The following is a 15697-nucleotide window of genomic DNA, read 5'->3' on the forward strand; positions in this document are numbered from 1 at the left end:
AAGATTAGGGCGAGCTATTGCGATATTCCGTACCGTTCTCTCTGAAATATTTGGTGCAGCGCGACTTGCGGCCAGGCACGTCGCGTCGCCGCTGCACGTGTGCGCCCGCACTAACTACACTTAAATTAAGAACAATATTTACTCTACACGAGATATATGACCTTAAACGTATGTATTGTTTATATTATGTAAAAGGCAAAGGCAAAGGCAGTAAGTAACTACTCAATTTCTTAAGTGGCGAAATTGTTGTCCTATGTAAAGCTTAAATAAAATGTATTTCATAGATACGAATTTAAAGGTGAATCGAATAAAATGTGATGAATATTCATGATGATTATTAATTTGCACTTGAACAAAATCGTAGCCCGTAGCATTGTTTTAATTGCTATAGCTTTTAGTCATTCAATAAAGAAATATGCAAACAAGCTCCGACGCGATTGGAAAACACTTGACACAGATTGTTTATAAAGTAGGATTTTGCTTTAACGCCCTCGGAGACAGGTTGTAATGAAGCCTCGCTGGGGAGGCTCGACAAACGTCATTACTGGGACACACATAAATATGCAAGGCAGGTGACGCACATTTTCATGCGACGTCTCAAGAATTTTATCGCTGGTTTAATTCTGTGAGAAAAAATGAGATTCTGAGTAACCCGAGCTCGCGTGGGAACCGACACGTTGTCGTTTTAAGGCCTACGGCTCACACCTAATGCAACCGAAGTATTTTCCCTTCACTCGGTAAGATATTACTTTCCCTTAAATACTTTGGAAAGGGCAAATGGTGGAGAAAAATAAAACTTATCCATCAGTTGAACATTGAGAACATAATATTGTGAGTGAAATACCTCCAGTAATTGAAATACGAGCTAAACTTCAAATCTTATTATAATATTATCTCCTTAATAGAATTGCTTCTGAGGTGAAATGAGAACAAGTATAGCTGTGGCAACAAGTTTATTAACAATTTGATATTTTAAATTTTCTTTTGTTATGACTCTTATATCCTTATTTCGCCTTTACAACACAATAAGTATCATTTATTCGTATTGTATCATAACTATTCTCGAATAAGCTTCTGGTAATATAATAGCATTAGTCGTATTGTATTGATGGTATCGTTTAAGGGGAACCACAGATTGATTTCTTTCATTTGATATCTATACCGACGGGGGTTACAAACAAAAGGTACTCGGTATCCGTATCATCCGTCACATTGAATTTATGATGACGTCATATTACATTGTCTGTATTCTGTATATATTGCGAAGTGAGGATGCTTTGATTTATTTAGCAGTTACAAGAAACAAACTAATCGAACGTTTTTACATTGAAACAATCGGGCTTTGAGAACATTCAGTTGATTAAGATGCAAACTCTATTGAATTCTAGTTACAATCAGCTTAAATCAAGACAGTTGGAGCTTATCAGACAATTCTGATTGAACAAAAGCTGGACGCGATGTGGCCAGTGGTCTCGGGAGACAAAGATTACGCACTATTTGTCCTCGAAACTCCGACTCTATTTGTACATTCCGATTCCACTTGTGCTAGATGTGACGTCATAGTGCATGCATTATAATGTTTTGATGTTATTATAAATGTCCGAGTTATTTGTAAAACTAAAAATAATAAACACGTTTCAAGTGAAATAATTGGTTATTGGACCTATTGGTCTTTCATGTTGAATTGATTTTTCTACTAAATTAGATTACGTTACGATTATATTATAACGATGGGCTTAATGCATTTAAAATTAATTATACTGTATTTACACTACGAACACGAAGTCTTATTTCAATAATTATTGTGAATCATAATTGTGTGAGTGGTAGTCCTATTAATAATAAATAATCTGTCTAGAACTTTCCAGCGAATCTAGATCTCTACGTCGAAAAGTACAGACAGGCATCCGGCGCAGATATTTGCAGTCAAAACAGACTTAGGGCGCTCCTTGCACTCTGCGCATGTCACTCCGTTTCTGTATTATTTATTAACTCCAACGAGCTTCCGATGCTACTTTATTCTATTGTGAAACTGAATCCACGCCGGTTCCTGATGTCCGAGTGAAGTTCAGCCCAGGCACGACTGCAAGAAACTTTTGCTGCATACAATGAATATGCCTGTCAACCGGACTTTCCCATCCAAATTTTAATACGCTATTCAATTTGTAAATGCGACGTAAACTTCAAAATGTTGAAATTCTTTGATATTCGAATCTGTCGAAATTAAAGTTCCTGCGAGCGAAATTCAAATATCCAATATAAGGGAATCTCATGCACGTATATTTTATCAGAAAAATACGGTACGAGATATAAAACCACAAACAGAGAGTTGTCTACGTTTGCGAAGTCGGTGTTATTATTGGGGACCCCGTGCTAAGGGACTTTATATTAAGCATTCCTTTACCCCAATCTCTTCAGGTGGGCACGGGACATATAGTTTAACTTATTATTGCTGATTCGCATACAGAGAGCTTGTTTTTCCTTTTAATACTTTACATTCATGTGACGTAAATTCTGTATCCTGAATAAATAAAACATTTTACATTATTTACCTGGTCTGCATTTCCGTTAAAACATTAAAGTTGAATATATTTTTATTAAAAACAACGATCAATTTAAATAGTAAAGCGATTGTATTAAAAAGCAAACGTGAAGCGTCGCTCACATTATGTTAATTGGTAACTTCATCAACGTTATCCATTAAATTGAACGTAGCGTAGATGTCACTCCTTTTAAAAAAACAACATTGCGATTTACAGTCTCGAGTCTGAACTCACAAAAAAATAACATGCCTTGCACAACGATAATGTGAACCGCAGTTAAAAAAATACATTTGCGGTTAAAAGTAATCTTAACCAGTAAAAGCTTATTTAAAACGGACTTTGAATAGTCCATTATTAATGAACTCGTTATAACGTTAATTGTTGCCACAATCGGCCGAGGCGTGGCATTAAAACGACATTAAAAATGTATGCTCAACATTTAAAGATTCACATTTCGCGGCGGTCGCGTGCGGCCGATTTACAGAGCTACTGGCCCGGTGCCCGTTAAAGCAGATTACGGTTGAAAAAAAATCAACAGCTCTTGGCGTTATGAGTTAATTTTGGAAGAATAACGCGGGCCTCGGTTAGTGTTTCCCTTTATTTGGTGTTCCGGCCGCTCGCATTGTTTAAACGGGTAATCCACTGCAAAAATCGGCTTCGCTACATAGTGGACCACGAGCGTTTATTATGCTTGTAATTGTTCGATTAGGAAACACTTGAATATGTAATATTGGATTAAAACAATGTTGTAGAGATTATGCATTTACAATGATCTCGATAAAATTTGTTTTCGTCTGAGAAAATGTAATTTATTATGAGAATACTTTTAAACATGGCAATTTGAAAACAATTTAATATCCGAGTTAAGGAGATCAAATTTCTAGGAATACACGTCTTAATATTAAGAATTTTAATCTGTATTAAAAACCGATGTAAAATGTAAGAATATTTCACGGAAATACATACTGAATATCGTTTCAAAGGAATTAAGTCCCAGCATTCAGCTCGTACGCGCCATTTTTTAAAAGAGCCGATAAGACGAAAAAATGAAGGCGTCTTCGCAAGCGCTGGTCTCAGACGTGTTTACAAGTTATGCAATAATTCAAATGGCGTACTACTACAGCAAATTTATGCAGCTGCACGGTAACATACTTCAATGGCTGCATTGAAAAGCATTTTATTTTCATGGATGGCGACTAGTACCTACGTAGTTAGCATTTTCGAATTCGGGCATTCGCAAAACGTGTTAGGTGGCAATATGAATTTATGATCATGGTGAATTAAATTCGCTAAAGTCGATCGTGATTCGCCGAAATACGCATCGGAAATTAATTAAGCTTTTTGCACTTGTCCGTTCCATCTGTGCATCTCTCTTATCTTAGAATTGTAACACCTACGCAGACGTAAAATTGCTACACGATAATACCATTTCAATTTCATATTAAAGATATATAACTGATTCATATGAAAGCTTCGTTGCTGAAAAGTTTTACTGTTTTCCCAAAGTATTTTATATGCCTTTGTTTATATCGACCTTAACAATTACACGATCGATTTATGAAAGTTTCTAGAAGTTTTTATTTTATTTATTTCGTAAAATTTGCCCTCATCCCTACAATATTTATTACTTAGGAACTTTGAACAACAAATAGAAATCTGTATCGATCTCAATACTAGTACACGCGTATATAATATCAAAGCTTTCAGCGTAATATAAAATGGCGATTTTCTGCAAAATTCTCTAGCTACATATTTTAAAAGTCGACATGATTTATTAATGTTCGTAAATGTCATTTAGCTAAGATCGGTGGAGATATTTGTGTCACATTTAGGACACGTCAACGCTCTATATATAGTATCGTTTAATAATACATCTTTTGTTAAACTGTTGCTATGGAATCATTTTTTTCTTGTATTGAAAAATTCCAAGAAATCTTCTTTTTTATAACTTTTTTTAATACTGGTTTAATTTTTGTACCAAGTATAAAAGTTCCCGTCTATACACAAATCAAAAATCTTCACGTTAATATCAAAATATCTTAATATATATAAATCTCGTGTCACAATGTTTGTCCTCAATGGACTCCTAAACCACTTAACCGATTACAATAAAATTCGCACACCATGTGCAGTTCGATCCAACTTGAGAGATAGGATAGGTTTTATCCCGGAAATCCCACGGGAAAGGGAACTATGCGGGGTTTTCTCTGAAAACGCGGGCGAAGCTGCGGGCGGAAAGCTAGTATATATATATATGTGTTCTGCTCAATTTTCTATATAATGCTCTGCTCAACTCAACGCTCTATCAATGCTATGCTCAACGTTTTCTATACAAGAAAACACATTCGTACTAAACTCATATTCACATAATACAATTCATAAGTCTGTGTAAATGAAATTCCTTTCTCATGCGATAACTTAAATGTACTTGCTTGAATCGTTTCCAATCGATGTGCCTCGAAACAAACTTCGTTGGAAAAAGTTTCAATATTTCTTAATAAAATATAAATGGCAAAAGTTTACTTACACTTGAAGGACGAAACAGCGTGGGTGTATTATAATCAATATACGAATATAATATGTATCATGACATGATATCTAAACTATTTGTTACATGTTAATGTATATATTTAACCGACTTCAAAAAAAAGGAGGAGGTTATCAATTCGGCAGGTATGTTTTTTTTATGTATGTACACCGATTACTCCGAGGTTTCTGAACCGATTTACGTGATTCTTTTTTTGTTCGATGCAGGATGGTGTCGAATTGGTCCCATAAAAATTTTATTCGGATAGGCCTAGTAGTTTTTTATTTTATGAGCATTTTTTTCTGTATTTGTAAATGTTGCAAGTGCAAGTTTGAAGTCGGTTTTTTTTAACGCAGTTATCACTTGTTGTATTTGTGAGTTTTACTTGAGTACATTTTGGAGATCAGAAAACTGTTATAAAATGACTGACATATTTATTTTTCGATATTTACTTATTTTAAGCACAGTGTTAAGCGTGGAAAATTAATAATTGAACATCTTGAATGGTGATTGTCATGTTTTTACAACAACTTACGCGAAACTACACGTGCCTTATTGCAATTTTTAAGAGCTATTTAAAAGATAACCTTAATTCAGCAAAATCTGACATAAAAAGTTTAAAAGTTCAACTTTTTTTGCGACAGAAGTACTAAATCATTTCTTTGACCCTGGTTCCTTGTCTATTTTGCTTCCAAATTGCATCCAAAACTATGTTTTGGTTTGGTCGTAAAATCATCTTGCATTTATAATATTAGTATGGAGTTTTCAACACAAGCACAGACAGGACAACATAATAGTTTTCTTTTGAAGCAATTGTATAAAGCAAAACTATTTATCCATGAAAATTGCATAATAAAATGCTCTCATTACTAGCAGGTAATTAAAAATGGTCTTAGAGAATAAACGTAGTTAAGAGAAAATTATTCCAACAACTGCAATCACTTTAATAACATTTTAATTACCTTTAAATTAATAATTGCTTCATGCAGGTTATATAACTTCTGGGTTATTTTATTTTATATTCAATAGCTTTATTAAAATCAATATTTATTAGGAATTGATTTTCCGTATTGAACAATTTATTTAGAAAAAGAGACAGGAAATGTATTTATTTTATACATAATATGTTTCATGGGTGTCTCTCTCTCTAAACTTAAAATTTTCAATAAGTCAATTAGCTTTAATTTTCATATATCATACAAGAGAATGAATGAACACAGAATTTAGTCAAAGAATTATTCATACATATAAGCTCACATTTAGGACTTATATACTACAAGTAGCAATAAAATAAGTAAAATAAGAAATACTGGATGTAAGTACAATCGCGATTTTCGCGTTCATTTTATGTAAATTGAGAAAACGCTCTCTCTTTTCGCTCGATTTGTGAGGCTTCGGCTAATCTTCCGGCAGTCGACTACAATTTAATCAAAGTAAACAACGCCGGGCTCTGTAATTTATCTAGATTATTTCGTGGCGAGCGATAGTAATCGACTTTTTTCTCCATCTGTTGAGAGTTCTCGGAAAGAAGCGAGTAATGCGTCTTCAGAGATATAAAGATGAGCATTATCTACATAAAGATTGCGCATGTGTGTGACACATAACACACACACACACACTCGGAGCGAGATTTGGCAGAATATTTGGCTTATTGAAATAATAGCTGTGCGCGATAGTAAAACACTCGCAACAGTTGAGCCATTCGTCGGTTGAAGTAATACATTTGAAACTAAGATTAATGGACAATGAACTCTATAAAATAAAGCATCACAGCCGGCAATAAATCGGCCATTTCAAATTGTCCTTGATTAATTTTATACGTTTTATCGAGAAGAAACATCGCAGTTTAAACGCTAACAATGATACAAAGTTATGTTTTTAGGAAGTTGGACAGAAAGTAATATTAATTAATTGAATAGTTTCAAACAAAGTCGAATGGTTAAAAATGACATAATTAAGTTTTCATAAAAATTTTCACCTCTCCGGAAGTAAAAAACATTTTCAACTGTTGTTTTTCCCATTACGATTTTACGGCGCAATTTTAAGTAGCCAGCAAAATTAAAATTGTAAACGTAAAGGCAGTCAAATAAAAGTGTGTGTGCAAAAATAAATTGCGCTGATTTCACTGCGATGTACTAAAATATTAGATTGTTTAGAATTAAATATGAAATATTATAATATGGAAAGCCAATAAAAAAATTCTAAGTTATTATTAATAATATATTATTTAATAATCTAGGATTTTTTTATTATTTTAATAAAATATATCAAAACTTACTTCAACAATCTACATAGAACATGATCGAATTTTAGACTTTCAGTTTATTTTACTGCATGATACCTTTGTATATAACTGTTCAGATATTATGTACATAATTTGTAACAAAAAAAATATACAAATAATACAAGAAAATATATAAAGTAAAGACTCACCTTTTTTCCATCTAATTCATGTGTTCCTTGAGCTAAAACTTTATCTACACTAGCGGGATCGCCGAATGTGATGAACCCGAATCCCCTGCAACAAAAAAAAATACATTGCTCGTCACTCTAAACATCAAGTCATGTTTTGGAAATATATTTTAGAATGTACAAAGAAATCAATTTTTATTGTCTTCATTTAAATGAGGAAATTATTTTTCGAAAGCATGTGCTTCACCTGTGCTCATTTCATATCATCATCAGGATTCAAATCATATTTTTAATTAATACATATAATAAAATTCTAGAAAAGTCGTGTCTGTACAATCAAAATATATAAAAAAAAATTAGCAGGTGCTATTATTAAATCGATCCCAAACCCAAAACTGTAGTTAAAAATTTTTTTGTCTGTTTGTCTGTTTGTCTGTATGTTCGTGCACGCTAATCTCAGAAACGGCTTATCCGATTAAGATGCGGTTTTCACTAATATATTGTGGTAATCTTCATTTAACATTTAGCGTTTATTTCATGTCAATCGGTTCGTAAATAAAAAAGTTATGACCATTTAAGTATTCACGGCGAACATTTGCTAAGGCATTCTATACACTGTACGATAAAACGTAAGTTATCTGTGACAATTATTATTCCTGTAAATGTCCATGATGATATCGAAAGTGCCCAAGGGTGGGGGGGGTTGGTCAAATTAGAATTATGCTTACTTCTAGGTAAATTTTATACATAAAATGTCCTTTAAATTATGTAGTATTATATTTTTAACCCCCGACGCAAAAAGATGGGTGATAAGTGTTACCGCTATGTGTGTCTGTGTGTGTGTGTCTGTTTGTGCCACCGTAGCTCGCTAACAGGTAATCCGAATTAGATGAATTTTTAGTTAGGCAGCATATTTTCCGACGCTGGTTCTTAGATAAAGTGTATCAAAATCGGTTCATCCATTTATTATACCTAGGTAGTTATATAGGGGTAAATGTGGGAATGAAAAAAACGAAAGTTGTCAAATATAAGTACCTAAGTGATATATTAAATGAAAGTGAACGACCTATCAGTAACAAATCGGTTCATGCATTTATTTGATAAAGGTATAAAAGTGGTAATAAAAAAATGAATTTGTCAAATATATTCAAGTGACATATCAAATGAAAGGGCATGACGTGTAAAATATAATTAGACATATTTTATCAAAATCGGTTCATCCGTTTATTACATTTAGGGCTTTTTAGGGGTGACAGTGGGGATAAATAAACCAAATGGAGCATCAAACTACAAGATAATATGACGTGTACATATAGGTACAATTAGATATGGTTTACATCAAAATCGGTTCTGCCATTTACTAGGGATGGAAAGGGAAGGATTGAAAGTCTGTGAAAGAAGAGGGGATACGGGAGCGAGAGGATAGCCACACCCTGGAAATTTTGAACTCTACTCAAAGCTACATAGGCCTGGCCCTTGGCAATATTTTTTCCTAAGTATACCACTTCTTTTGCCACTGTCCATTACAATTTGTGCACAGTTACGGCCCAACTTAAAAGATGTCAAGGAGCAACAAACTTATAGATATCAATATGATGTAGGAATGTAATATGGAGGTAGAGGTAGGTCTCGCTCACTTGAAAATATTACATGAAAATAAGAAACCGAAAGGAATAAATAATTATTTTACAAACTTCCCGACGATCTTTAAAATTAAGTACCATATATTTTGATAATGAGGTATATTATGATGATGTTATGTGGGCATGGCAGCCCCGACGACTTTGTTTTTTTTATATATGTTTAAAATGGTATTTATTTTTAAAAATCTTCGGGAAGTTTGTGAAATTATTTATTCCTTTTTCTATGCACTTTTCTTCGTAGCGCTGTTTTTTTTTAATTTAATTTTTATTGCACGGTCTAAACGGTTTAGTTACTACAGGCGTGAGACAGGATTCAGGAAAGATTTGATTTGGATTTTGTGCTGGATTTGATAAAAACTGAGTATCGATTAAGCTGATCAGTTGCTGCACGATACATAGTTAATAACATCCATACAAGGAAGGAAGGAAAAGAAATTTGCTCCCCTCCCCCCTGGTGCCTAAAAATAATATGACATAATTTAAAAGAAATTTTACGTAGAAAATTAATAAGGCATTTTTTTTTGTATTGTTTAGCTCAGTTTAGTAATAAATTTTACGTTCAGTTCTTTTAATTATTTATGGTAGTCTGTGTTTACTCAATAATTAAGATAAGTAGTAACTACTATGCAGTCACTATTCCACGCGGACGAAGTCGCGGGCACAGCTAGTCTATACTAATATTATAAAGAGGAAAGGTTTGTAATTATGTATGTATGTATAAAGGTTTTCACGCATAAACTACTCTGGACCGATTTTGATGAAATTTGGCACAGAAAATCTTTAGACCCTGTGAAAGAACATAGGCTACCTTTTATTGCGAAATATGTACCACGGGCGAAGCCGGGGCGGACCGCTAGTACAATAATAAAACTTATGGTAACTCATCTAGAAACTTAACATTTCATTAAAAAAAATTCAATTAAATACTCCATTTTATTTTTACTCTACATCGAATCGAAAAATATATTTACAAAACCAATCCCACGTAACAAGATAATAATTATATCCATGCACGACGAAAATATCAGAATAAAACGCTCCGATAAAAATTTTATAACACATCGACGAGGCTACAAAATAAATGGTGTATAAAATTAGGAAGCGAGCTGCAGGAAGTTTCAAGGAACCGACAGCCTGATAGCTGTTCACTGATTGCGAAGTACGTACAGTACACGTCCCCTAATAACGTTTGTATTTATTTTGTTCACTTACTCGACGATTTAAACGCTGCGAGAGCGCGCACAGAATTTTAATACCTAAATACATAATACTCAATTATAAAATTTACGTTTCATGTAATAAAAACGTTGACTAAAAATTACAATTTAAAATAAACCAGCTTTTCTCAGTGATTTCAAACGTATTTGGTTCTCATAAATATTCAGTCATTCCGGTCTATGCAGATCTCTCTTTGTACTACTGGGAATGAAATAGAGAGTAGTCTAACCCAAAGGCCGCAAATACGATCGCCGTGGCCAGCGGCCGCGATGAGCGGAGTGCCAAACATTTTAAGTGTTTTAAGTAATGCCTAATAAACAGATCATGTGCAAATTATTTTAATAAGCTTACTTATAATTTATGTTATATATTGGTATTACGAAAATCTCTAAATGAATGCGTCAATTGGTGTTTTAGATAACATTTTCTTAGTTGCAGATAAAGATATTCTCACTGTCATATTATGGTGATCTTTACGATGTTCTGGTTTTCGAAAACTACTTACAGAAGGTTGTAGCATACTTCTGTTTTCACTTTCTGACTTATTGAAATTATCTGTAACTAAAATATCTGTACGTGACGAAGAAAATAGAGAAATGTAGAGATGATATATTTAGTTTAATTATTATTGGTTACGAATTTCCGTTGCTGCATAGGCCAAATCTTACCATACTAGATAAAAATATATATCCCTACACATTAAGTGGAAATCATCCTTATGTTCAAGTCATAATTATATTACATCAATTTATTCATTCCTTTCCACACATAAATTTCCTCTTATAAAGTTATAAAACAACTCAAAGTATTACCGTAAAGTGTGCCATAAAAGTGATTTATTATTAAAAATAATAGCAAATTATGCAAATAGCAATAATTACTCTTAAAGCCGTGTATCGCGGTAAATATATTAACAAGTAGATTGAATAATAACGACGATTTTCAGTAAGTCCTCGCTGGCCGCGCGCGGACGATAAATAATAAAAAGCCTTCCCCACTTTAGGACTTGCAAAAATCACAATTTATAGAGCATTTTAATTTCACTTAGCCGATCCATATTTTACATGTGGCGGCGCGCCCGGCCGGGCTCCGGACGCGAATTAATACTAAATTGAAATTGTAAAAATGGAAATACAATTTTCTCGTTGTATCTCACCCGCTACCTTACCGGTGTTGCCAGTATTAGGTACATTGCCAACAATATTACATAGTGCTTTAAATTTCGCACGAATTTACATACGTTCACTGGTGGCCTGATGACGCCCAAGTATGTGGTGAAAAATCCGTTTGGAATACTAAAAAAAAATATTTCTAAATGCTATTGTTGCGAACTTAGGAAATAAGTTCGACATCAATACCAATTCCTTCATATACCTATAAATTATATCATTTTTGAGCACATAAAAATATAGTTCTTCTTATTTACGAGGAGTATATTGCATACTATTGAATAACAAGATAGCTTTTTAAGCTTAAAAAAATAGGTTAAAAAAATATTAGGAGTTACACAATCGCAATTTACTCTCACAAAAACACTACACACACATAAAGACTAACATGGCATCTACAATCGTAACAATCTTAAGTAATTTAGAAAACAAAACACCCAACCCAAATGAGGTATAAACAAATCCCCCCAATCCCGCTAGTATTAAATCAAGCCCACTCCTAACAAGATTCATGGCTTCATTCGCCATTGTACTAAGCACATAATATAGGAAAATGTTCGCGTATGGAAATTGAAAATAAGGATCTTCGCTCCGACTGTATAACGCGCCCGTATTCAATTGACCTGCGGTTTAATTTTGCTTGCTATCTCTCGATCTTTTAGATAGCCTAGTGCTGACTTATACAGTATACACATATATAGCCGAGTCGAGGGCCCTTCAGAGAAATAGACTTAGGCTTCACTTATATCAGAAAAGACTCCCTATTTTATCTTCTTATGAGATTACACTCATATAATGTAAGAGGAAGTATAAGTAGACATTTATTTTTAATCTCGCATTGTAAAACTTATGAAGCTGTTTATGTTTTGTTTGTTTTTCATTACAAAACTGAACATTTTATACTGTGTAAGTTGTAAATGCATTATTAATAATCAAAACATTTCATACAACACGTGTAACACGATATCATATAAAACACCAAACAACTCTATTAAAAACCAAGTTAAATGTTAAGAGGAATATATTTGGATTATGTAATAATTATTAATTTCCCTCGAAAATCCAAATTGCGAGTATCATGGCATATGAAGCATATGACTTGGCTCGAAACCAATATACGAAATTTGCTTAACCAGGATTTCATCTAGATGTATTATTAAGAACATGATGTAAACTACGTTATGATATTATTGCAAGACCGCTTTTGATATCATTTCTAATTAAGTGGTGAAACTTAAATTATAACTAAAACGATATCATAGTGTTTGCGTCTGGAATGTTTATTAGCTGTTATGTAAAGGAATATGTGGGAAAATAGAAGTTATTTAAGAAGGTAGAGACAGATATTTGCCCGCCACTATTTGTATCCTGATACAGACGAGACAGTAGGGTTAGTTATGAACTTGTTTTAATTTCTTAATATAGGTACTACACCGTTATCTTAATGTTATTACGAATACTCTTTTTTTAGAACTTCGTTTTAGCAAACTAGGAGTATAAGGAAGTTAAAGCACGGATCTAAATAGAACTAGTTTGTTTAACTGAATACTTGGCAATTATCCTACTAATATTATAAATGCGAAAGTTTGTATGGATGTATGGATGTTTGTTACTCTTTCACGTAAAAACTACTGAACCGATTACAATGAAATTAAGCACACTTATAGAGGGTAATTTGGATTAACACATAGGATAGTTTTTATCCCGGAATTCCCACGGGAACGGGAATTATGCGGGTTTTCCTTTGCAAACGCGGGCGAAGCCGCGGGCGGAAATCTAGTAGTAAATAAATCGACTTACTTATATATTAAATATTTCAGCAATACACCATAAAACTAAGCTTTTATTATTAAGTGAAATTTTGCAATTCTGTAGTACAACTAAAGTATGTTCTATAAATAGTTCCCTATGTATTTTATGCGGCTTTATTCAATTAACGTGTAGAGTTGCTGTAACCAGCTTAATTTATGGACGGCGAGATTTCGATAACCGACCTCCTGCATTATCCTCTAACTAAAATTTGAACCGTTAGCACTTGACCGCCATCGAAAGAAGATAATAATTTGAATATACCGTCAACTTAATTGGTCCGTTCACCTCGAAATAGCGTAATTTAACATTTTGTTTTTCGCTACGTTCGACCTCCAACTATCGAAACGGTCTAGATAATCCACTCGGCTATTGTGTGTTTGGACAAAACTCGAAGAAAATAAATATAGGACCGGGTCGAGGTAAAACCCTAAACCGCAACGTCAGGAACAAATAGCGGTAACTCCCGTATTCATGGCTCATGGCTGCAGCCTCGGGTGGAAACCGATAGCAATTACTGCCGGAATTAATATCACGCCCCAAATGTTGCTCGCACATTTATACGTATCGAGTGCAATATTGTCTCCTTTATTAGTTGCCGGGACAAATGCTGCCGCTGTCGTAATTCCACCCTCATTCCGCTCTTCGATTGCCATCCTTCTTATTTAATCTTGATGATAATTAATAATACATCTTACGGCTTGAGCCGGTGCGCAATATTTCTAACGAATCCACCATCCATTGCTGTTACATAATATCGAATCAATATCGAAATATACGCACCAACAAATTCAATTTCCATTAATACATCGTGTAACCGCAGCAAAGCAAATGTGCAAGTATGATAACTTCATAAATACTCCTCGTCGAAATTAAGTAATCCAATAATTAATCTAAATGGACCGTATAGCCGAATGGTTCAAAACAATCAGCTCTGCCGCAAAATACGCGCATTAAATGAAGTGAATGGGTGCCTCCAGGGGATCCCTGATAAATTAAATTGATTAGAATCCCGTTCGATGCCGGCCTTCGATGTTGTACCACGCGAAAATAAAGCCGGATGAAAAATAACGCGTCTAGTCACTGTTGATCTGCGCTCGCCACTCGTCGGTTGATTTTCTCATTATTTTACTGTGGAATGTTCACAATTTTTATTATAAAAGCAAATATTTAAACGTCGCCGATGTAGACATTTATGAGCGTCTACTGTTTGTTTTTTGTAAAATTATGAGTTTCGTTCTAATATCGTTTAAGTTGCTTTCAAAATATGTTAACTCATAATAATTATTGTTGTGGTATGATAGCGTGGACGCCATCTGTTTAGGTACACATTGGTATTTTATAAAGATGCTATTTATAACATTCAAAAGGTATATTTAATCGAATGAACTTAATTTATAAATAATTGCTTTGTACACGATTATACAAATTTACGTATAAGTAATCAATTTAGGAACATTGAATTATTGAATTTAGAAAATACAGTAGCTATTTATGTAATATTATTTTGCGTACCTATTATTATATTCTAAAATAATTATATAATTGAAAATCACGAATTAATTATAGGCCAAATTTTTGACTGGATCATCAGTGATGAAATGTCAGAAGGCACAATTGAAAAAAAAATGCAATAAAAATTGTCTTTGGTGAACATAATGACTAACAATATGTATCAACAGGCATCTATTTGAAAAAAAATACCAATTTGACCCAATTATATAATCGCTTAAAAATTCTAACGTCCATAAGAGGCAGAGAGTTTATATTATCATCCTTTATCTATGGCTTTAGCGACTCAATGCCTCCGTTAGGTGAGCCTTAAACAGCGATTAAAATTTAAGCCCATTTAGAAGGTTTAATCTCATCGCTGCAACGCTCCACTGCATTTTGTGACCTGACGCAAATAAAAGACAATGGGGTTATATTATTGACTGGTAACGGAAGCCATGTGCGCTTGCTATCATGATATTTAATTTTTAAATTACCATAGCATATTATAATATGTTTATCATGTGCTAAGTATTATGGTGGAAAGATTTTAAATAAGTAATATATTTCCAAGTGAAAGGTTTAACATCTCTGGCTGTAAAGTACAACAGAACGTTCTTGAATGAAATAATAAAATAAATGTTGAAATCGATTTAGAAATGTTTGTTTGTTTGAAAAGCAAACCTTTACACAGATCACATACGTATAAAATTTCAAATGTTTAACGATTATAGAGCATGAACTACTTCGTTATAAATATCAGGTTAATAATAATTATGTAACCTAAAAACTACAGGTCCAAACTATAGCCTAGGATTATGTTTTACAAAGTAAACAACCAATATACTGGATTCAGAACCATGTACTCTTTGCTGTCTGTTTGTC

General features: G+C 33.4%; 1 protein-coding gene across 7 annotated transcripts in view; it reads right to left on the bottom strand.

Moving 5' to 3' along the window:
* The window catches only part of LOC123691161 (RNA-binding protein Musashi homolog Rbp6), a 390351-nt gene that overhangs the window by 221945 nt on the left and 152709 nt on the right, over window positions 1-15697 (bottom strand). For all 7 annotated transcript variants that reach the window (XM_045635427.1, XM_045635429.1, XM_045635425.1 and 4 more), the window contains exon 4: window positions 7504-7588. In XM_045635427.1, the coding sequence (XP_045491383.1) occupies window positions 7504-7588 (85 nt within the window). The remainder of the gene's footprint in view (window positions 1-7503; window positions 7589-15697) is intronic.

Source organism: Colias croceus, chromosome 4 (genome assembly GCF_905220415.1).
Source record: "Colias croceus chromosome 4, ilColCroc2.1".
In the NCBI taxonomy this organism is placed as follows: Eukaryota; Metazoa; Arthropoda; class Insecta; order Lepidoptera; family Pieridae; genus Colias; species Colias croceus.